Source organism: Colletes latitarsis, chromosome 5, assembly GCF_051014445.1.
Source record: "Colletes latitarsis isolate SP2378_abdomen chromosome 5, iyColLati1, whole genome shotgun sequence".
In the NCBI taxonomy this organism is placed as follows: domain Eukaryota; kingdom Metazoa; phylum Arthropoda; class Insecta; order Hymenoptera; family Colletidae; genus Colletes; species Colletes latitarsis.
The window spans coordinates 28,840,783-28,866,363 of NC_135138.1; the positions used below are offsets into that span (position 1 = coordinate 28,840,783).

The window sequence follows — 25,581 nt, forward strand, 5'->3', positions numbered from 1 at the left end:
AAATTAATTATTTACGTCGTGTTTCAGAATATTTATTGGATGCGTAAGAAAATAAATAAAAGAAAATTATAGTATTACTATTTCAAATGCATTAAACAAATGGACAAATTGTTGCACCTGTTTAAACCCCAGCTATACTTTATCGCACGCTGCATTCTTCCACGGAAGATGACTCGTAAGAAACAACTAAAAGTTGCACAGTTTTGTTCGCGTTTAGCTAAACAACGGTTACGATCGGTCCGACCATAAAATGCTTTACTGTCTTGGGCGCCATTTTGGAACCCGCGGTGATCGAATCCGCTAACTAAAACTTTGTAACGCGATCGACGGAATTGAATTTTCCTGCTCGGTAATGGAAACTTCTGTCCGCTATTTTCGTTTTTACGCGGCACACAAATGAGTCGTTTAAATTTCACGCGCACACTTTGGTAAAAGTTCCCTTCCACCTTTTACAGTCCACTAAACACACGGGGGTATGTCGACCGAGCAAAAAATCCGAAACAGGCAGCTTCCAAACATTTCTCTGTTCTCCGAATTCTTTCCGAACAGTCAGACATTTCCGACTAAAACTTAAACAACGTACATGGAATATATCGCATCGCGTGCATACACAATGGGTCGGTTTCTTCATGCGTTTTGCAGAGACACTTCACATATTTTGCAAGGATTCTACGATTCACCACCATTTTCTGATCTGGATAAAAAAGATAATATGTGTATTTTTCACAGCAAGAAATATTTCGAAAAAAAGAAACTACACCTACGTCTTTTATTTTTCGATCAATCACAAACAGGGATGTCTTACGATGACAGTAACGTGTCTCAAATATAAACATTAGTTTCTTTAGAATAATTGGAATATATAAATGACACGGTATTAGAAGCAATGGTTCCATACAAGTTTTACATATAACTCACCATTGATAACGTGTACGATGACGCTGGCACTATCCGCCACAGTGGGTACGCAACTGTAGTTTCCAGAGTCGCTTGGCTTCGCATGAGTGATGTTCAACCTGTAATACAGTGAAAAACCGATACTTGCGTTAAATACTTCAACCGTATCCTCAAAATATTATTCCTTTTCAGTACGTTCTCAAACTGTTTGGACGAGCGCTACCATCGTATGTATTTTACCGATCAGAGATGAGAAAACTTGTAATCCAAACAAAGACATCGAACAACGAATTAGCAATGAATGACTGTTTATTCATTTTTTGTTAAATGAAATATAGAACCATATAATAAAAATTCAACGTATCAGTCGAATACGCGCCATGAATAAATTTGCTATACATTGACTTAAAGAATTGCCCATTTGACACAATTGACGCAAAGTGTTCCATTTTATCGTATATCGTCGATTATTAATATCAAACAATGTCTGGATTAAGATTGTAAGTATTTAAAGGACAAAGCATTGTGTATAATCATTTTTATATTAATATTTAAGTGGCATGCTGAAAAGTAGTAAAAATATGTCGGGATAAAATCTGATAAACCCTCGAGCAAAATTTTATAAAATTGTGGCCGTTCATTGATTAATGTATGCTTTAATATAATCTGACACTTTCTGCAGCTTGGCTATAATAGAAATAAACGAAGTTAGCCTTTCTATAGTAACGTAAGGTTTTAAAGTAGGAAAAATTGGTAGAAAATCTGTAAACCAGTTAAATCAGCCTAAAAAATTTACACAAATAAAAAGTTCATTTTTATACCAGATACATGATCGATAATGCAGCAAGTAATTGTTATTTTTCAAATCAACTATGGGATTAATAATTTTACTAATAAACAATATACGGAATTTCATTTTCTAACGTCGTTCAACATTCTGTAGTTTTGGTAAAAAAGCAACAGACAAATGTTGGGAAAAATAGCAAAGGTATCGGGTGTCGCGGACAAGCGTCGTGAAATAAATCCAACGATCATGTTCACCTAATCGTATTATCTTGGTTGCAGGGTTGTACATCATCCCTTTCACCGTCGTAATAATGGCCCCAAACACTTCTTTCTGCGTAACATGTACGTATAATACTCTGCACACTATAATGTTTCTAGGACAGTATGTCGGGTATGAGTAAAATAAATTGTTTTCTTAGAAGGAATGTAGTCCTGAAAAGTGTTTTCGTATTTCCTTCGAAACGATAATGGCTCGAAATTTATTTTAGATCTCGAACAGTTGAGAAATGTAAGATGTGACTTACAGTTGTTTACCGTGGTCGAAATGTTTTTAAGAGTTTTACCTTTCTATATGATGCTTTCAGTTTTTTGTATTTTAGGATTGTGTCTGACATTGCTTTTAATGTGTAGGGTCCATTTTAGTTATTGATAAATTTCTTTGTCTTTAAAGTGCTATCTGAATACTAAATTCTTGGAATAAGTTCTTCAATTTATTTCTCGTAAAAATGTTTTCGATTTGAACACTGCTTCTTTTGATGGGCATGTCTATTGTGGGTGACGTAATTTGAGTCGTACCGTGACCGCTGTCGTAGAGTAACAACTTGAGAAATTGTGGTGTTAGGCCGTTGATGTCCTTAAGCCTATTGTCGATTAATGCTAGAGTCAGGATCGCCTCGACCTCGGGAACGACGGAAGTTCCGGATGGAGGTGACGATCCAGAATCTCGCATCATTCAATCCCAGCCATTCAACAAGCTTGTCACCTTTGACGTTAGCGTTCACGTTACGCCATAGATTGTATTTCGCGTTTAACCCCCTGTTAGTCACGCGAAGAATAACGTATTTTATCGCGTATGTAGAGAACACCCATTTTGTATTTGCTTTAGAATACATATTTTGAAGAAAACATAATTGAAAGTTTTTTAAATGAGCTAAAATGATAAGATAAATCACGAAAAGTTTTATTCTTAAACAAGTTAGATATCGGTCAAAAAGTCGTGACTTCTGAGCAATTTTTTTTGTATTTGAAAAGGAATTTTTTAAAAATTAATTCATGCAATAGTTTTAATTAGTAACTCTAGTCTCTCTAGTATAATAGTATGGATAGTAGAGATTCTACTGTAGTGTAATGTTATTTCTTCTGAGAGTTCATGGACTACCAGGTGTCTGTGGATCCCAGTTTGAGAAACGCTGGTTTAACTACTTCGCGTTGTATATCGCGTGAAACATTTACTGCCTTGATTTTTATTTCATGTTCGTGGTATAGTAAAAGCTGGCCCCTGACCAAACAATAATTCCGATTGGTCGAATGACCTTCGAACGAGTATCCTCTGGAGTAACGAGAAGTAATTCGACGTCAGATGCACTAGTAGTCGACCGACACTGTGGCTCGTAAAGAAGTTCTGGCAAGTTGCTCCCAATGGATTATTGATTAATCATTTACTTCCCGTATTTCAGTAGTTAGTTTCATCGCATGCTGTTGTAACGTATTGTACCCTGAGGACAAATAATGATCATTTAAGAGTTGCGTAACGGTGTCCCGGTAACACCCACCCACTCCTCCTGCCAAATAAATTGATCGCCTCGAGAAATAATTATTTTAATACCTGCCCAACGAGTTTCATCTGCCTTTAATAAACTCTCGAGTAATGAAAATGAATATTAGGTCGATGCTAGTAGGCCACCGTCATAGTCTGATATCTGCTTCTGAAATCTTGCTTATACGATTTAAAACCCTTATTATTTTCACATTACTTTTGGACATTATTAGATCAGTTTAAAATAATTCTAAACTAATTGCAAGTCGAAAGGAACGAGTGACATTTTCTCGTTCGAGCCTTCGTTTTTGAGATAATTGAATTTGACTGGCGCGTCTGACCAGTGATCACTTTTTCTACTTGCGCTGACGCCTGACTCGAATTTTCACGGTCGATTTATTCTTTTCTATCTACTTATTTTTACATATAAAGTTATCCTTTTCTGTACCAACCTTCCCCACCCTATATGTATTATATTTGCAGTATCACATTTACAACAGTTTCCTCGAGCAACACTTTTCCCTCAAATCTATTTCTACCTTTGTTTTCTCTATATACGTGACCATCAATTACAATGTTTTATAATAATTATAAAAATAAACTTTGACAACCTTATCGCAACAGCCTGTACAGTAGACATAGCGACAAGACATTCGCATTTGGACTCTTCCGAAGCCAGAAATCGATTTTAGATTACGCCTTTGCTTTAACGAAGTGGCGAAGAAGGACAGCACTAGTTCGTTTTACGAAAATCAACTTCTTGAACAAGTGAAATTCCATTTCCCTTCTTTCTCTTTACCGTTGCTACCGTATCTTTCAATTTTCCAAGAGTTCCTGTAACTTTTTTCATTTACAAAAGCAACTTGTTTACTTTCCAACGAGCCGCAGTAGTGCTTTCCTCGCAGATAATTCCTGGCGGCTCTACTACGTGCTATAACATTCGGTTGATCGTTTGCGGAGAGTCACCAAAGTAGTCCTTTGTCAGTTGGTCTGTGCACCGTGAAGACATATCGGGCATGCTCTGCATTTCTAGCCGACCCTTGCCAACCCTGCCGTTTGTGCGTCGCGCGAATATTGCAGACGGGCTGCATCTGTTTTTGGACGTGATTGACGATTGTCATGGTGACGGTGTTTCGCGTCGATGAATTTACGAGGACCCCTCCGGTTCAAGAACCTACATTAGTTGTCTCGTGGCTGCCACTGCGTACGACGTGTCTCCGTCACGTGAAAATCGCAGCTGCACATTGAATTTCCTGCCCAATTCACGAATTTGAGCCAGTAACGAGTCGAACAATGGCCGTACTAGGTGCGTGGAAAAGTTACATTTCATCTTCAGTTTCCACGGTATTTAACACGAACCGTGGCGTTGAAATAGAAGGTAGAACCAAATTTTAATTAGGAATATATTTTCATAACACACCAGTAAACACTACATTTTCCAGATCCAAGTACTCTAATACCATTTTCCAGAGGATAGAAAATCGCAATTTTCCCAAGATTTTGAATTCGAAATCAAAATCCCGATTGTATACCGAGATTCTAGTGTTCTGAGTGTCTTGGACTTTTCACATTGTTAGAGCGAAGTCGGCATCTGTCGGCTTCCTCGAGACCTATGCACGCGATTATCCGGATTGTCTTGAGAATGTGTATGTAGTACATACTATGTATGTACACCGTTATCTCGAATATTTCTCAGTCTGTCTTTCCAAGATGCTAGAATGTTTCAAGCAGTTGTGAAAAGTATGAATTGTTGGAACATGCCCATACTTCCATCCGCTTCGCACTTGCGACGTAATGGCAGAAATGAATCTTGCAGAGAATTAAATTTTACATAGAAAGGTTACATAAACCCTTATCTTTTCTAATAAAGAAAATCAGCGAATGAAGTCTCAGAAAATGATTTCCAAAAATGTAGAGTATCTTACGGGCGAACAGTTTGAAAACTACTGACGAGACAATAAATAATTTATATACTTCGACGTGAGGGCATCGCTCCACTCAGTTTCGACGGTGATTCGTGGTTTGCCGTTGACATCGTTTTCAGAATACGGTGATGTTACCACTGGCTGATTACCACGGTACCAAGCTACTGTGCCCAAATCGTGAGGTCCTTGGGACATCTGGCAGGTGAGCGTAAGAAGACTTCCGGTCTTCACGTACCTCTCCGACTGGCCGCTTATTCTGGCTCGTGCCTCTAAAACAAATAATATTTTTTTATATTAGCATTAAGTTGTAGAAAGAAGCGAGAACATTTTTCAATTCCAACGTCACGACAACTCATGTTTTGTTTAGAGTATTTCATTGCTTTTTTAAAACACTTTGTTAGAGGATTTTTTAATCGTAATATCCGTTTTTATAGCTTTATGAATTTTGCAAAACTGTTCACTGAAGCATTGAGTGATCGAGTGAAGAATATCAGCAGACTTTGGACCAACGTTAGCGAAGCAGTTTGCAAAGTTCTGACGACACTTAAAGAGGATAGAACGAGAGAATGCACGGACGAATAACGGTTCCAAAAATTTGCACCAAGAAATAAGTTACGTAACGACACATCTCGTGAAGGGAAACCATATACCTCTGATCATGATGTACTAAAAACTGCAACCGAGTTGGAGTACAATCCGACATGCGCTGAGCATACGAAAAAGTTGAATGTGAGCGATGAAACCATTCGTTTACATTTTCAGCGACTAGGAAAAGTGTATCCCAGAACAAATCGTCTTTACATGCACTCTCAGAGGACAAAAGACTGCAGAGACAAGCATTTCCATGGTGCTGATTTTACGTCAAAATAATGATTCGAAAATTCTATCTGGATTTCCACAGATCGTATACAATTCGTCAACTAATTATTATTATTTTTTATCGTCAGACGTCAATTCTAACGTGAACATTTATAGTATTTTAATTTCGATGGAAGATACAAAACTTTGTATGTGTTTGCTCAAAAACTATAAGCATGGATTTTTAAAGCAAACAATTAAAAGATCAAGCATCGAATAATTCTACAATAAATTTTCAAATACCGTTTTGAAAAGGGAGTTTGTGGTTCTAGAAAGGTTTCATTAGTTTTATTGTGGCCAGAGAATGTTTCCATCGGAGAATAATTCGTTGATTTTGGCCGAGCAGAAGAAAAAATTAGTGTAATTATGGACTGATCATCAATATGGATTGTTTTCTGCAATTCTTTGTTCCAACGCAAAAATCGAATATTACCAAGATGTTCCTCCATTTTTTATCAAACTATACCCCGCGTGTACAATTCCCATTGATCGTATCGGGCGTACAACTCCCGATTACATGAATAATCGCGGGCCTGGATATGCGTATGGGGCACTGTTAACTATCGAATAAAAGCAGCCCGATAAAAAGATTGCGTTGGATTTGTCGCGTGACCGGTTGAATAAATGTTTCCAAGCGACTATGTGATTTATTTCGTCGCGCGATCTGCGGCCGGCTTCAAACGAAATAGTCCATTGCAATTGACCTAACCGTCGATAAAGTTGGATGAACTTTATTTTTAAATACCTAACGAATAACATTATTAATTATAAACGATCATTATCGAAAATTTTTATTTGTCGTTCGTGAATGAAACTTGCCCAGCCCTGATCATCGATCTCTCTCTCCAGACCATTGATTATTATTTGATATTTTATTTTAAACGTCGATGTTCAATGAATGTTAGATATGGTTCCATTCAGCTTGAAAAATGCCTGTCCATAGCATTGTAAAAAAAAAAAAAATGAGACAACCATATTGAATCAAGGTCTGTGTGCTCTCCTGTCCTGGGGAACAAGTGATCGATGGTGCAAACACATTTTATCACACGTTGTATTACACATGTACACGAATCGTTTCAAATGATAACACGATGTATCAATAGGAATTGGTTGACAACGAGGATCAGTTGTTCGATAAGTGCTTTTACAACTGCATTTCCGGTGTAGTTACATTCAGAAAAACTACTATAGAGAGTACCTCGTGTAGTTTGGATGGATTACATCGCGAATTTTGTAACCGATAGAACAAATTTGCAGTGAAAAAAGTTGAGCAGTATAGACGTATGGGATACAAGTGGTTACGTGTATTCTGACAGGCACCACCGTCTGACTGGAAGCCTAATTGCGCCTGTATGACTCGAATGACAATTAAACTCTAACTGAGAGACTGATTGCTCCGTATTCTGTTAGTGATAACTGCGTCTCTAACTGGTTTCTGATTTAACTAACAAGTATTTTCGAGGGTATTGCGACTTCCTTTCAATTGCACCCTGAACGCGGTTTTCCAGGAGAGGCGGCGCAACGATACCTGCCTATGAACGATGGATGGACGAAACTTTAGGAGCGATGCGGAATTTCCTCCAGACCCATAATCCTTTGTCTTAACAGGCCGGTCTACCGAGAACTGTTGAAAACTAATTTCCATCTTACCCTTCAGAAACTCCTGGGTTTACGACACGTCTGCTTGCCATTGTGGATGAGAGAAACGAACATTTTCAGCTTTAATCCTCGTACGGCGGATACAGGGTCACTTCGATCCTTGGTTGTTGTTTTATTCTTTGCCGAAGAATGGGTAAGAGTTTATTCGAAAGAATAGAACGACAAATTTAACCATTTACAAGCTTCCTGACAATATCGAACAGTTATTGATTTATGAGCTCGTACTCGCTGAAATGTGTTCATCATGGATGATAAATTACAATTATCTGTACGAGAATATTCAATAATTTTACTGTAAATGTGTATATTTAGTAAGAGTAAAAGTAGAAATTTTGTTTCAAGTCGATACCGTAGTTAGTTACAGAGAAAACCATAATTTATGAAAAATTATGGCTAATAAATAAACTATTTACGATCCAGTTTTATCGCACACCAGTCGTATCATCATTAGGAATTGCTGAAACTTTTTTAGGTACACAGTGTCAAAGTAAATGTGAAATTAAACATAGAAGACAGCATAAACTAGAATAGTTGATATGGTCATCGGATAGGGGTTGAAATGCCCTTTAAAATGAGCGTTCGATCAAGCCAATAGCGTAATTAGTTCCGGAGATGTAGCGATTTTAGTTTCAAGCCGATGCGGTGGCTAGTTACAGAGATATAAGGAGTCGAAGCTTTGTTTACATTTCATTGTCGACGTCGCGCGGTCAATGAACTTCGCAAGGCCGTTAACCGCACGTGCTCGTAGTAAATAGTACGTCACGATGCACGAGTGAGCGAGAGAAAGAGGTCTGACGTGTTAGACGGAGACAGAGATTAGTCGAATTAAAAAAATTACCTTTTACATAAATCACGATATCTCCAAAATGAAAAGTCGGATCGATAAAAACCAGAAACCATTTCACAGAGGAAGGTTTACCGCTGCTAACGATGGCTCAATAATGGAGAAAATACTAATAATTTCGAAACTGCAAGTAATTAAAGTTTTAGTAATTTCAATACGCGTTAATTGGCTATTGTAAGGTAGAGAATGGGCATTAAAAAATTACTCTTTTATTTAAATTACGATATCTCAAAAACGGAAAGTCGGATCGACATAATCCGAAAGCCATTTTAAAAAAGAGGCCTTGCTGTTTTCAACAATGGCTCAATTATTGATAGAACTAAAGTTTAACTATTTTTAATACGTATTAGACTATTCTAAGACGGTGAAAACTGAAGCTTATCTCCTTTCATCTTTGCTATATATTTCCTATTTACATCGAATGTTAATCAGCCAACTTTGAACTTTGTAACAAAAACAGTAACTTTTCAGGTATGTGTAAAACAGAAATACCATGTTTATGTATGAAATGTGAGCTAAATGACATGCTTTGTGCGTTTGTCTGTTCTTCTTGAGTGTGTTTAGTAAACGTTAGATGTATTTTGAATGATGTCTGTATTCTAGCCGGAAGTGGAAGGTTTCTGCTTTCTCTTCTCTGCTTTGTCTTTGACATTTAGCTTGTGACATTTGTTTGATTGCTACATGTTCACTCTATACGTATAAACTTTCAAACCAACATGGTTGCATCAAGCAAGTTAAATGATTAAATTACATTTTCTAACCTACGCTCTTCTCCGTTACATATTATAAATCAAGCAACTCCTCGTTTTAGGTTGTATTCAACATTGTCGACATGGAACAGAACGTCGTACTTTTCAACTGTTCTTTATGACTAAATAATTAACAATTCAATCATTTAAATTTGCCTTTCGTGTAGCTGCAAAAAGGATTGATGGACCTAGTGAAGGAACTGCCTGGTCAATGACGGGTAGGCTTCACAAAAATATGTTCAAAATTATTTATAGTAGAATATATCTAGAGTAAAAAATATTGTTTGTTTCAGAGCAGTCAGTATTCATTCGTGGCGAGGTTTCTCGTGTGTGGCAAACGTCACGCGTTTCCAACTACGGATCCCACGAGAGATTGAAACACTGCGGACGCGAGAAAGGACGTGCGCATATTAACGACGCCAGGCGCCGTGTTGCGCGATGCATCGGAAATGCTTCGACGAGAAGAGAGGGTGCATCCTGGAGGGCGTCCGATTTATTTCGACATAAATCTGGGGATCCATCGAGATCTTTGTAATGCAAGCCAAACATTGATTAAACCAAGGATTTAAATTTTGGCATCATAACTTTACAAAATTGACTAATAATAATAAAGTTGTTAGTCTCATGTTCTCATATGAAAACCTCATTTATTAAAAAAGGAAAAAATAATAATATTGAATACCATGTGAGAAACTATTACCCTTTTTTGAATACTAGCGATCGTCAAGAAAAGAACAAGTCTGCTTAAAGTTTTTAACAGAATGTCTATCTTTGAATTGTGTAAAATAGCGACATTATTCTTGTTTCTCTTTCTTTCGAAAATTCTCTTTCCGCGTTAACTTAGAATCTAGGTTAGAGACTCTTGGTTTTAAGGGTAAAAGTAACAAGAGGTAGACCCTTTCTAATTTTTTTCTGACCTTTTTAAGTCATATCATATTCCCAGGCAATGTTTTACTTACAGCAAGTCGCGCATAAATTAGTAATTATTTTTTTCTATGCTTTTTTCTTCTGTTATTTATGCAACGCGAATCTTCCGAGCTTTCGTAGTAGAGAAATAATTGTAAAAATTATCAGATGGCTATATGTGTACAGACTACTTAAATAGGAACAGATAAATATCTCCCTCGGTTACGAGTATACGAAAGATTATCAAATTTGTGTGCTTTTAATACGCGTTGCTATACTATCGCAAAGGTATAGTGGAATTTGAAATATTACGGGTTCCTTTGGACGGCGATATCTCCAAAACCAAATATGGGATCGACATAAAACGAAAACCACTTCAAAGAGGAAGCTTGGTCGCTTCTAATATCGGCAGAGTTATGAAGAAAACACGAGTAACTTCGAAACTACATGCATCTAAAATTTTGGTAGTTTCAATACGCGTCAATAGACTGTTCATTAAAATATTAACAACCAGTAAATAACAATCCTATTCAATCTTTTCGACGTTATCGTCAATGATTATTTATAATAGTACACGTTTTGTATTGTTATTAGTGGCAATATTTCAATACTCGAAGAAATAAAGAATTGTAGATTGACAAATTTCATCATAAAATTAGTAATAATGTGCATAAAAAAGACCACAAATGGTGGTTTCATAGGTCGAAATACAGTCGACGTTGTAAATCCGGTAACTTATAAATCCGTTGAAAAACAGAAGCGTAGAAGGATACCATCGTGATTCATCGATATCTACGCTCGTTGCAAGAGCTCGGATACGTCGGTTCGCGTTGCTTTTTAATTGAAGTCCTCGCACCGCCAATATTTTTTCGAAGCTTTCGTGCGTTTTCCAAATTGAAACGGTTTCGAGTGAAAATCTAATAATTTCAAACGGAATCGTCGAAACGCATCAAGCCGTGATTTTATTTTACGCAATTTTTTTCTTTCTGCGCGCACTAATTAATGTTTTTGCGTGAATTTATCATCGTCGCTATTGTTGTGCATATTTCGCGGAAGATTTAAGAGCGCTCGCAGCGACGAATGAATGCGGCTAGCGGGACTCGTCGCGAAAAAAGCTTCTGCGTATACGAGAGTTCGCAAAGCTTCGCCCGTGCCGCTCGAAATTGAGAGAGATAGCCAGATAAAACTATTCCTGGTGGCCTCCGATTGTTGGGAAATCCTTTTGTAAACTAACAAGCAATATCTAGTTAAAAATAAGAATTTATACGCACAGTTATCGACAAAAGAGAAAAAGTAATATTTTGCTCGAAGTAATTTTCGAAACTTTACTCGATAGGATGTTTGTCAAATTATTCAAGTTTATATAAGGAACCTTGCAGATGACAACCACAGTTTGTGAAAACGATTTAAAACGATGTTCGATTACTGCTAGAGTTTGAAAAAGAAAAAGTCACATAGGAAATTAAAGGAAATTAATTCCAAGTTTGAATTTGTTTTCTATTCCTTGGCACTGGTACTAGCGATTAGTTCAAGCAAATTCTAAATGAAAATATGTAGGATGAGTAATGTTAGACGTACTTCAGAAGAAATAAAATACTATTGCAATTTTACATGTTTATCTATACAAGGTGAAACTTCCAAAACAAGTCACCTGAACAACTTGCCTACTTTTGATGATAAAAAAATGTATTAAACCGATTTTACTAAATTCAAAAAGGCAGATTATAATGCACAAATAAATCTTGTGTCATCGATATTTATTTAACATGGACCTTCAAACGACCATTACTATTTTATACTCCTTGTGCAAAACAATGAATTAAATATTTTTATTTGTATATAAGGACAATATGTAGTTTACATAGTTAACTACACTGTTAAAGATACAATGTGAAATATAATTAAAACTATGCTGAGTTTCCACAAGATTTAAACAACAGTGAAGATATTAGTTCAGAAAAAATGAGTTAAGAATACCTGGAAATTTTTCACTCTGTTCGTGAGAAAGGTCAGGGTATTCTTAAAAAATTCAACAGAATGTTAAGTAGGAGGGCAATGACAAACGACGCAGTGGGAAATAATAACACAGTTCTCTCAATTCTTTTAAAATCCCAGGTAGTTAGCACTTAATATCTACTGGTCCTTTTCACAGAATAAATTTGATAATCATACGAAATAGACAAAGCTGGAAACTTTAAAAGCCCGGGATTTTGCGTGATGTTAAATTGCGGAATTCATCGTGGTGGAACCGTTCAACGTGGAAATTTGCAAAGAACCACTCGCGTGGTTCTAATTGCACTAACAGCCTATTCGGGGACAGATTTGTGGAGTCGTTGGGTCGTGGCGTAACAGCCAACAACTTTCGCGCGCAGCTAGAAATCTCCCAAATTAGTCCAACAAAATCGAATAAAAATTGTTTTAAATGGACTGAATTTTGTATAATTTCTCTAAAAAAAACCTCGAACGAAATATTTCATTGGGAAAAATTACGTGCATTATCTGATACATAATATTATTAGCTTAATAAGTTTCTTTAGAGTTTCAATTTCAACGCTGAATAACTATAACGCTGGTCGTTATAAAAGATTTTAATCAGAGTGAATGTCGATCGCGTAAACGTTAAAGGTGTACAAGGAACACAGATTCCAATCGGTTCGATAATGCCGGAAATAATCAGGGTGATCAATTATTTACGCGGTTTACCTTGCATATGCAGATGACCCATATGATCGAAACGTAATATGCCTCTACTAACTACTCTCTATTTTCTACGCTCTACACCAAGGATCGACAAACTATCTGAAAGACAAGATATACGTATACATATACAATTAATATCTTATCTATCCAAAAACAACTGATTTTCAAACGAATATTCTAGTCCATCTCACGAAGAAAATTTCTTACCTTAAGCGGTAATAATATCACCGACCACGAAAGCGGAATTCTAGCTGGTCGGAGTTCTTCTGTTATGAAAATATGTCACAATAATTTGTGTAGTTAGTTTCCCGTACATACACGTGGTAATACTTTTCTCGCTCGTAGTAATGAATGCCGTATGCATGCGAAGTTTGTATCATGAATTTATGAACACCCAGTAGGACACGGAAAGTCAAGTCGTCTTCGCGAACAGAGAAAAAGGAAAACGAAAGTCTAACCAGACCTCGTCAAAACGAACCTGCTCTTCGCGTGGTACTGTTCACCACGTCCTCGAAAAGAGATTTACGCCGAGTCAGAAAAAAGGGAGTAAAAGAGGATGAAAAAGGTGAGGGAAGGTAAGCTTTCCGAGCAACGCTATGACCTTACCTGGGTACCTCTAGATTCACGGTGAAAAAGGGTCAGACCTAACGTTACCTAAAAAAAAAAGAAAAAATTCTGAAAGCGTGCCTGCTCTTTCGTCTCCCCATTGTGGCGGCTGGCGACACCCGATGTCGCGACGCTCAGTGTCGTTACCGGCGATGCTAATATCTTCCCAGGACATTAGGGTTTATTAGAAACGAGCTTTCACGCAAGAGAGCGATTCTTTCCCTCGCTTTTCGTTCCATCCTAATTTCTGGCTGTTTTTGATAGCTTCCACGAAGCACGGGTTCGTTTAATTTCTTAATTTCTCTCTTCCAAAAGATAATCACTCGTAACATTTAATCGATAATATGTAATCGATGACGGTGAATGGCTATTCATATATCAAAAATGGCAGAAACGCATTTTGTGCATGCTTGTGCGATACAGTTGTGCAAAGTATAATCCGATTAATGATTAATGATTGTAGCCCGCGATTAATAATTATGATTATTGTGTAATCGGTAAATATAGTCATGAACAATGGCCATGGAAACGCAAGCAATTACGGGGAACGTAACTATTAATTAATAATAACGAAACGAGACTATCTTTTAACAGGATTAAAGCAATCGATTAATGATGATATTTAATCTTTGGGCGAACAAATTATTTATGGAATTGAAATGAATATACACTTAAAATTAATGTCTCTTTAAATAATTGTGAATTTTAACGTAGGTTCTTTTCTGTATCTAACAAACGATCATATAAAAATAGGTTTTTGCCTTGTCAGGAATTTTATTTTACACACTAAGAATGCTGCAGGTGGCACATGTATGATTTATAGATTATACGCAACGTTGCATGGAATAAAACAAAATAAGCAACAGCAGAACAGAAGTAAAACTTTTTGATGTATCACCATTTAAAACTTTAATACACCATTAACACGTTGACTGGCCGTCCGATTTCGTAAAACTTTTCGTGAACGCCACTGTAGGTTTCTTCCATAATTTATGCCTATAACAGAATAACTTTGTTTTTCCAATTCGGCCGAAAGTTCGTGCAGAAGGCATACTTTCAAACACTCGTTAAATGTCTACGCTGTCTTAACATACAACAATCACAGAAACATTAGTATGAAAGAATTACCTTATATCGAAATTCGTATACTTAATTTTCTTATCTATTTTCATTTAGTTTCATGAAATGTTCAGTCAGCTTAAATGGGTATATTGACCAATATGCGTTTGAAATTAACGAATTAAACTAACAAAGCTAGTTATTTCGTTTATAAAGAGAACACAAATGTATGATGCATGTTAGATGACCATTGACATATACAGAGTTTTCAGCAATATGGAGGATTCAAGAGAGGCGACTCTCTACATACTTCTCATTAAACGTAACACTTTGCTAGCCGCGCGTTAGTACTCTAAAGTTTCTAACCTTGGCCATTAAACTTTTCTTAATTACGCGCAACAGAAATTCAAACTGTCATTTCTATGAATTACTCCACTTTTCGCGCACTCGTACCTTTTCAGTATATCTTTACCCATAGTTGAAACCACGACGACTCACGGATTTATTCAAATAAAGCTGACACATTCACTAATTGAAACGATGCTTATTATTTTTGGAGCTTTCTAACAAATCTGTGAGTACTTTTTAATTATTTTTATTTTCATAACGAAGGCCAGGCTTCTTAAAATCTATGATGAAACTACTTCTTGTTTAAATTTATCAATTTATATGTTCTAAAGTAAATTTTATGAACTTTGAATGTCATATTCTTTTCTCTGCATTTTGGTAGGAAACGTATGGTTAAAAATATGTTTTTTGTATCGTTATTTAAATGACAACAGTTAACCATATTCTCTTATAACAGACACTAAGTCGCATCGTTCCCAGTTTGTGTCTAATTGCGCACAATTTCTGTTACAACTGTCGAGCGCATAAACACAGTTGGTTGGACACTGATGGAAGTTAAACGTGGCAAATAATCGATTTCGACCACGGTGCACGTTACTGGCGTAAATTACACGAATAATCCTCGATACGATAACGTATCAACAACTAGTGGCAAGTAATGGAACGATGCGTTGGACAGGAAAGCAATTAGTTCGAACGATTCGTCTTAAAGTCTGTCGCGAATGAATCATGGAACGCCAGCTCGAAGCTGAGTAACGCGTGGATTATCAATTTAACGGTGATTTATTGTTCACTTTATCGCGGTATTATTAAATGTCACTGTTTGTTGAAATGCAGACACGGAAAAGTTTATTTCATAGTTTTCCAGAAAATATCACGCGATCTTTAATCCATGAAAACGGGTATACAAAGTGTCAGGAACAGAAACGGAACACTGGATTTATTAATATTTTTTTAAATTGTTTCACAAGGCTTTACACAAAGTAAACAGTTTTTATCCACTATTAATAATACTCGTAGGGTGAGATAGAGTTCTATAAATCTGTAAAGTTTACGTTCTTTGTAAACGCTATTCGATATCGCGAAAACAAGGGTGTAGAACTTGCAAACGTTAAAATCGATGGAGATCGCAAAGGAAAAAATTTGATGTGATCTAACCACGTTGAATAGAAGATTCGAGCTAGTAAATACGTTCGACTGGATCGATTCAAAAGCGTTGCACTTACGCCAACGTTTGCCACCCTCGACGACGGTTGGAGGGTGCAGTCGCGGCGTTTATATCATATACACTTCTAACGCCGTAAAATTTGGGATGTTGCCCGGGTATCTGGGTTAAGAGTGCCCATTGGGGGTGGGCAAGGGAAACGAAAAGTACATACTCGACGTCATTCGTCGGTGTCGGATCGCATTCCAACGAATCTAAACGTTTTAATCAACTCCATTTTTCTCTCCTCGATACATCGACGCAGACGAAGGAAATTACATTTTGGATTATTCAGATTAAGAGTTCGCTTATCAAGTCAGGGAAAAGGTTCGAAGGTTTCTAATAGGAGTTCCCTAAAATCTGTCATATCGTAGTAATAATCTCGCCCGATTCTCGGGGAGTACGTCTCGAAAATTATACATCTAGAAATCCAAATTGACTATGGAAACAGCGATGCGAGTAATCCTCTTTCTCTCAATATTCGGGAAAGGAAATTACTCTTGGTGGGCGAGGATACGGTGCAGACATAACTTTCATATTTCCCCGCGAACGTTCACGAACCCTCGGGCCATCAACATGGATGCGCTGTCGTCTGTAGGATAATAAGCGTCCGAATTTCTAAGTTTCCGTAATTTTGAGGTGATAAAGTGAATTTAGACGGTAGCCGAGGCGTAATGCAAACCGCGGCCAAGTGAATTATTCGACTGGTGGGACCGCCAAGAGAACTTCGACGAAAGCGCGAACAATCGTTGCTGATGATAATCACCCCGTTGTTCGCTCCGCCGATAATGGGGCTCGCGGAAGCACGACGAAAAACCCGCGAATCCGTCGACGAGTCCAAGAAAACCCCCGGAGCAGTTTAGTAACCCGACGGAGAACCAGAAAACAGTCCGGACGAGTTTGCGGAAGTTCATTTAAGTTTAGATGCTAATGACTGGACTGAAATTCGATAAAGTAGTCGTCACCTAGGCTCCATGGTTTGGTATCACATTGTCGAACCGTTCGAGAACGAGGCGCGTCAACGAATCATGTTTATTACTGTTGTTGTACGAAATGACGTCAACAAGTTCATCTGTAGCTTTCTCAATAAAATAACAAAAAATACATTATTTTATTAAAATAAAGCTTGAAAATAAAAGTCAAATTCTAGTGTCAACATTGGAGAAATAATATTGATAGAGCTATGAATGCATTTTAACAAAATAATATTTAGAAAGTTCAACAAAATAGAACTCCAGAATTAATTACACTCGACTATGTTTTGTAATACATCGTACACTGATAACACGTTGGAATTGATAGAATTATCTCGAGAGAGCAAATTAAACGTGGAAGTTTTAGCCGACTGGTTTTATTGTTAAAACTACTAGAGACGTAGGAGTAAAACTGTGTAGACGTGATCGATTCAAGTGGTGAGAACGTAATTGACCACCTCTTCGTGTTCTTAGCAGAACGTAGGTTCGTTTCGGTACATTTGACGAGGTGATTGGTGGACTGAAATTCTCAGTGAAGTTAAATACTATTGAGTGGATTGGAGTCGGTTCTTCGTTAGCGAACGATCGTGGTTGCGTGGTTCTAACAATTCTTATTGGCCGGTGGTAATGGAAGGGATGCGCGTTGTGGATTTCTTAGCGATGTTAGCGGAGGGGGAGTAAGCGCGAGAGGTTAACGATAAAATGTTGGCAGACTCTTATGGCCCATACGTGGAGGTGCTTGACTCATAGTCTAGTGAGTGGTTTATGACCTTATTTGTCAAGTGCAAGCCCCGCGTACGAGAAAGGCGACCAAATATAAGGAACGCGAATTCTAGCACGTATTTTTGACGCCCACCTGTACTGACGTCAACGCATTATTTAATTTAACATTCGAATCCTTCGAACATAGACGAGGTTCATAAGATAAATCTACCTGCTTATGTTACTTATTCTCTCTGCTTACGTCTACTTATTCTTTACACTAATAAATTACTGAAAGTAACCAGCTGAAGACTGGAGGCTCTAGTTTCTTAACTTTGTTGATTGTTTTTTACACAGCATATTAATTCGGACAAATTATCAGAAAATTGTGAGAAATATGATTATCGGTATAACGAAATGACACGAAGAATTAAGTTTTAAGTGGGAAAAAGTTAAAACCATTTAAGCGCTGTTAAAAGATGCGTGGCCTGAAATTGAAACTGTATTATTTAAATTGAATTATTACGCGTGTGTATAGAGACGAAATGCACGTAAGCGTTTAAAATGAATGGGTATTGTATGGAACTACTAAAAGCACCCATAAATAATTTTAGCGGATATAATTAACCGTTATAAGTATCGTTCGTATTGTTTTCACGTTGATAATGTTTGAAAAGCTTTTTAAATTTTTGCTGAACACTAACATTTCAATTTGTATGGCTATTCATTGTCTAGAAGTTTAGCTTCGAGAGTAAAATCGATTAATTATTATTAATTAGTCTACATTTGCATTCTGACGTTTATTCGCACAGTATTTTCAACGCTCTTACTATGTAACACCGGTGTCCCCAACAAACTTTGTACGAAGCACATAGATTAAGATCTGAAATAATATGTCACTGCGTAATACGGAAGTTTCAATTTAGAAGCAAATAGCCACTGGAATAGTTAAGTCGGTGCCGTATGGACGACGTAATCTAGGCTACCTGTTCCTTAAGCTGCTTAGTGTCAAAATAACTTAACGTACGCTCATGGTGTCGCAGTAAGGCGTATAATACAGTGCCCTATTCAGAGTACTATCCTTCGTTGGCAATGTTAATGTACGAATTTACGATGCTGAAAATCGTACACGTCCACGTATGAAAATTGAAATATTTAAAACAGATCACATAAATAATTTGTCTACTGTCACCAATAGAACAGAATCTATCGAACCAATTAGTTTCAAGAGAAACATAATTCGATGTCAGTAGTTTCTTCGTTCATTTAAATGGAACAGTATGATTTTTACAATCTTCTACGGTCAAAAGTCATTATAATATGCTAGTTTTGCGATACAGCTGTTATTTTTCACGCATTAATAAAATGTAAACGCAGTTATTGTACGATCAAAATTATAATAAACCGCGAACATGCTATTTGCGCCAAGTGTTCGTTAATAGTTACATAATCTCTAATTAGTCTCCATATTTGTACTCGCGTTTATCCAGCCCGTGATCTCGTCAAACCAAGTAATTATCGTCAAACTTTCAACCGCACCGTGTGCGTGAGAAAGCATAATCGCGTTTATGATTAGAACACCTCTAGTCATAACCTGAATACAGTAGCACACGTGTCTACCATTATCAAAAGGGAACATCGATTATTATCCGGTTACACGGCACGTTCATCTGCCGAATAATTACAATCTCCTTAGGTGTTCTGGTAAATTGTACGAGATACTTAAACGACACCACTTGTAGCTTAGAATTAGCAATGCTAGAGCAAGCTAATCCTCCTAACAACGATATCCACATTTTCATGCAAGGAATCATGAAAAAAAATTGTACGGGAATAAAAAGAAAGTATTTTAAATACGACGATAATTTCCTAATGTAAAAATCGGTTACAATTAATTTAGTCATAATTTTACTGATTATAAAAAATACTCTATTTTATTGCCTCTTTATTTTGGACATTATTATTACATTTTTATTCCTGGCAATAATCTTGTGACTCGACTGTACGTCAAAGTTGTAATTACATAAGCACATAAATTTTAACGAACGTGACTTTGACAGGCAACCGAGCCTCTCGCTTTAAAAGCAGACACAATAATGTAGTCTTTGTAACAAAATTTCGCGAGTTCGTCCACGCGTGGAAAAAATGAAACGTTGTATAAAAATGTTTGGAGGAACGCAAACGCGTGACGAGCGACGAGCCGGAATTATACGGTTGCCAACGAGCGTGGCAAGTGCGAAACAGTCGAAATAGGTTGCATAAATTACGGGCAGGAACGGAATGTGTCGTATAACGAGATAATTAATACATGGGCGACTGTTCACCGAGGCGAAAGCTCTGCCCGCGCTAGAATGGATTTACCGACTGTTTCGTTGCTTATAACTGGCCATACATTGTTTGCCGGAAGCACGTGTTGCCTCTTTTGTTCCCGTCACGATCTATGCCGACTGAAGAACGATCCACGAATTCCAGAAATTCGGTTACGCTATAGTTTCAATCGGATACAATTAGCATTCCTTGTTTGGCTAATCGCCCTTTCGCGACTAGCAACTTTTCTGACTCTCTAGTTTCAATCGTTGCATTCTTTGCATCAAATTAATAGAGACAATGATATAAGTACGGTGACATAGAGGCTGTTCGGCCAACTCTGGGAAAAATTTTAATGGGAGATTCTAGAGGCCAAAATAAGACGAAAATCAAGAATACCAATTTGTTGATTGAGGCTTCATTAAAAAGTTATTAAGAAAATTGTCCTTAAAAATTATTAATAAAATTTGTCCACTTAAACGAATTTTTTTCTCGAAAATGCGTAGGATTTCAAGGGTATATCTACTGATAAAAAATGATTATAATTGACTTCCCTAGCTAAAACTAATTTTTTTAGCACGATTTGAAATTTTTTTTTTTCACCGAAAAATTTAGGTACATATTCGAATTTTTTTCTCGAAACTGTGTAGGATTTCGAGGGTATGTCTGTTGACCAAAAATGCTTGTAATAGACCCTTGCAACTAAAAATAATTTTTCCAGAACGATTTGAAATTTTTCAATTTCGTCGAAAAATTTCTGCACCTATCCCTGTCGATTTTTCTTAAAAATTCGTTTTTGATTTTTAGTAATTTTGTTTGACAACCTGTAGAAAAGTTGTCTAATACTTTTTTGTAGGTGCCCATGAACTCTACTTCAGGAAAAAGTTTCACTGGAATATATTCACTATTGTAGGAGTTATGGCTGTTTGGAAATTGGACCATTTTTATCGGGTTTTTCTCAGTTTACGAGGTTAAGGACCAACTTTTCGAATATTTTTGCGATTTGTACATATTCTCCAGCAAAATACGCGTAGTTTGCTTTTTTAAACATTAAAATCGTCCAATCCGTTCAGAAGTTATGACGTTTTAAAGATTCGCATGAAAATTCGGGCAGACATTTCTGGCCAGAAATTAGATTTTCGGTAAGGAATTTTTTTCTCGAAAGTGTGTAGGAATTCGGGAGTATCTCTAATGACCAAAAATGAGTGTAATTGAGCCTCGCAACTGAAAATAATTTTTTTAGATCGATTTGAAAAAATTTTTTTTCGCCGAAAAAATTCAGGAGAACGTATCAATGTATGGTCAGACATCATATTTTCGGTAAGGAATTTTTTTCTCAAAACTGAGTAAGATTTCGAGGGTATGTCTGTTGACCAAAAATGCTTGTAATTGGCCCCTGCAACTAAAAATAATTTTTTCAGAACGATTTGAAATTTTTTAATTTTACCGGAAAATTTTTCGATCGGTATGGAACTTTAAATGTTAATAACTTTGTAACGAAGCCTCAATCAACAAATTGATATTCTTGATCTGCATGTTATTTTGGCCTCTAGAATCTTCTAATCTAATTTCTTCTAATCTTCTAACAAGGTTTTTATATGTATATTCAAGTGTATCCACAAATTCAGCAGATACTTTCCTAATAACACAATATTTATATGTATTACAATATATATATTTAGAATAGAATATTTATAAATGTATGTATGTCTTGTTTATTGTCGTATGAAAATCTTAGCAAAACAAAGTCACTGGAACGAACTTTTGCTCAAGATCATTTTTCTACGAGGTTGTAAAGTCATTATTATTTTCTTAAATGGAAGCCTGTTTTTTTCCATATCATTATAAAGCATAAAATAACAAATTCCACTGTTTGCGAAAGGCAAATCTCCTGGCATACGATTTATTTAAAAAAATTGAAGTCTGTTGGCACATACATGTAATTGAAAGCTGCGTTTAAATAAATGCGTTAATATCTGAGTCAGCAGCATCTCTACCAACTGTTACCAGTGCATCTGCCGTTCTGTGTAAAGTACACGATGTGTACATACATGTAAATTATCCGTCGAGGAAGCATTTTTAATACACACAAGTATTCTGTATAAGAATTCTGTATAAATTCTAATACATCTTATAAAGTTCATTTTCGTATCACGTTAAACAAAAAGTAGAACAAATAAACAGCTAATAAAACATGTATATACAATATCTACGAATTTAGAAATAAAAAAGATAATGAATCATTATGGAAGGTCAAATCATATTAATTTTCCAATATATAAAACTGTATTCCAAGATAAATTTTGTTATACGAATTATCATATGACCTTTCACGAGAGGTTAGAAGCAAAAAAATTTCGAAGCCATTCAAAAACGTCCAATTAATCTAATGAATACGCTGAGCCTTACTGAAATTTAAGTGCAAATATTTTTCAACGCACACTCGACGATACGGTTTGCATAAACAGCTCCGATAAGCTTATGTGTTTATTTCGTCCACATTTCATCGTGTTGTATCAAGTTTAATTAGTGTAATTTCAAAGAATTTTTCTGAATTTCGCGGTGCATACAACTTGCAATCCATACTTTTTAATTTGCTTATCAATGTAAGAGGCTTTATTCTGTACAATTATTGTCAACCCATTGTTCCCCAGCGTTCGTTTCTTTTCAAAGGGAATTGAGAAATTGCTCGGGACAACGAGTAACTTGATAAAAAAAAGCGATAGTGGAAAGGAAAACGGAATTGTCGGAGTAAATAATAATTAAAGCTCCGAACGACGTTCTCTGTTTATTCGTTATTCGAGTGTTTCGTTGCGGAGGAATCTTGAAATATTTATTGGTCGTTTTGTCACGCGTTATATATAGGAATCCACTTTTGTAATTTATGCAGCATATTCGCGCAGTTTCACACTCCCGAGTTTCCGCAACGTCGTAATCCCGACCGGTCGTTTAGTGCGAGTTCGCTTAAAAATACTTTACTTATTATTACGCTTGAATATTTCAGAAAATACGCTGTCTACCTCAAGAAATATTGGTATTAAATTCTCACCGACAATTGTGCCAGATAAAAGAGATAAAAGGAACGGATACACAGCACACGGTTATATTTTTGTATTTTTTTTCGTTGCAATTGTATTCCGTTCCCAATGACGAAAATCCTGGTAAACGACGGCAGAAGCTTAAAAACTTTGCAATTAAAAAACCGCGCGATTGTTTCAAAATAACGGTAAACAAAACATTTAGAGGGACTGCATTAATAAACGTTCGCGAATTTACGTTGCTTTGAACGTTCGCGGTGTTGGTTATCCTTTGAGCGAAAGTAGTCATTGAATTTCAACTTTAGCGAGAATATATTTAAATTTATTTTAATTTCGAATCGAGGAAAATATAGAAATAGCAACTACGAATCGAAGTTAAAAATTCTGCGATGGAAACGACTGTTTTAATTAATTTCTGACGTACGGCGTGTTTTATTTTTCATTAACTGTCCGATTTTTGGGGGAAATTACCCTATTCCAAGGTCATCAAAATCGACGATGCGCTCTCGATTCCGAGTAATTACCATAATTTGTTTCAACGGTGAATATTGCCGTGGAATCGTACGTAAATCGATTTAAATAAATTGTCGATTCACTCGTAAATTTAACGCAATAATCGGCCGTCGACTCTGCTCGTTTCACGCGTTTCGGCGCCCTTCCCGTTCATCGAGTAAAACTTTGTTTCCAAACATCCTGCAAATTACATTTTCCCTTTTCGTTGCAACATCGTAGTTAAAATGAAGGTTCGAAGTAATCAACGCGTGCGTTCGTTGCACCTGAATCTTTCATCTTCATTAGCTTCTGTGCAGCCTTCGTTGCCCCAGCGACTTTGGGCGAAAGTTTAGACAGAGTAAAGGGTGACTGTCCAATCAGGTCGCTGATCTCTTCAGCCTTCAAAGCGATATGCCGTTTAATGACCCAATTAGTCGAGTTTACATTTTTAATTGATCGCTTAACTTCAACCCCGTGTCTGCAAAGGCAATCAACTGCACAAACAAGCGCCGCTGAATAAAACGAGACGGGCAAGTCCCGGTGAGGACGAACTTCGCCGCCCCATGACGACGCCTTCGTTCTACTTTTGCCTGCCTCGTGCCTCGAGGCGTTATATCGAAACGGCCGTACAAACAGGGATCTCGGAGTCGAGAATTGCTACGACGTTGCTCGTAAAATATTTAGGCTTAGACGCATGTGCCGCGAGGGCCGCTCGGAAATCGGCGGAATGGATTTTTCGAGTTCCATTCGGCCCCTATTGACACGACTTGCAAAAGTCATCTTTTAAACTCTCATCTTTAAAAAAACCCATTCTTTCGCGGGACAAGAGCATTTATTTGTCCGCGAACCAACAGAAACCAAGGAATCTCCGTTACTTTTAAAAGCTAGTATACACCGCGAGATCGTAAATAACTACGAGAGCATAGAAACTTGCGTTTCAAAGAACTCTTGATTTATCCGCGTCTCGAGCTTTCCGAACGAGAACAAATTTAAAGGGAAAACAGAACGGATTAAGAATTATGGGCTATAAAAATATTTGTGCTTTAGTTCACTCTGTTGCTGGGGGTGCTTCATCGAGCTACTATTTTTATTGGCGCTGGATAATTACGTACAAAGTATACAGTTTCGGAATTAAATGGAAATCTGGCGACTGGACGCTTCACTTCCAAAGATACAGAGTTCTATGGAAACGGAATTAATCCTTTCGTTAGTCGCACGAATGAGAGTCGAACGAACGCATGACACCCAGGCGACTTTCCTCTCGATGGAAATGAATTATAGATCGCAAAAGCATTTTTAATTCATGAAATACACTATACACAGTTTTGCAACCGTGTTCTTTTTAATACGTCTTTTTATCAGATTAAATTTTTTTTAACAATTTATGGAAATGGAAGCTTTTTGAAACGAATTTTTATTAGCTCGAACGATTTCGTGTTTTGGCCGTGTTCGAAGAACAACCGCCCGGGGAAGATGGTGATGCGAAGTGTTGTCGTTCTAAAATCGACTATCGATGCCAGAAAACCGTGGAATCGCGACGCCGAAGAATTAACGAGGTACTTGCTCCTCGCGTATTATTTGTTCGTTACCAGTCGGAAAATTGTCGAGCAGCACGCTTGAATATGAATCGAGTGAGCAGGTATCGATAGTCGATACCGTTTTAGAAATCTCTGCTGGACTAATTAGAGGCCACTCGAACTATTACTCCGATAAAATTTTATTTTTACCAAGCACGAGAATCGAGGGAACCTCTTCATCGATTTTTATAGTT

At 36.9% G+C, this 25,581-nt stretch overlaps 1 protein-coding gene across 1 annotated transcript in view; it reads right to left on the minus strand.

The window, feature by feature from the left end:
• The window catches only part of Dpr1 (defective proboscis extension response 1), a 363,943-nt gene that overhangs the window by 26,838 nt on the left and 311,524 nt on the right, over window positions 1-25,581 (minus strand). Inside the window, exons 4-5 of the mRNA XM_076765000.1 lie at window positions 5,414-5,633; window positions 919-1,016 (exon numbers count right to left, since the gene is read on the minus strand). Coding sequence (XP_076621115.1) covers window positions 919-1,016; window positions 5,414-5,633 — 318 coding nt within the window. The remainder of the gene's footprint in view (window positions 1-918; window positions 1,017-5,413; window positions 5,634-25,581) is intronic.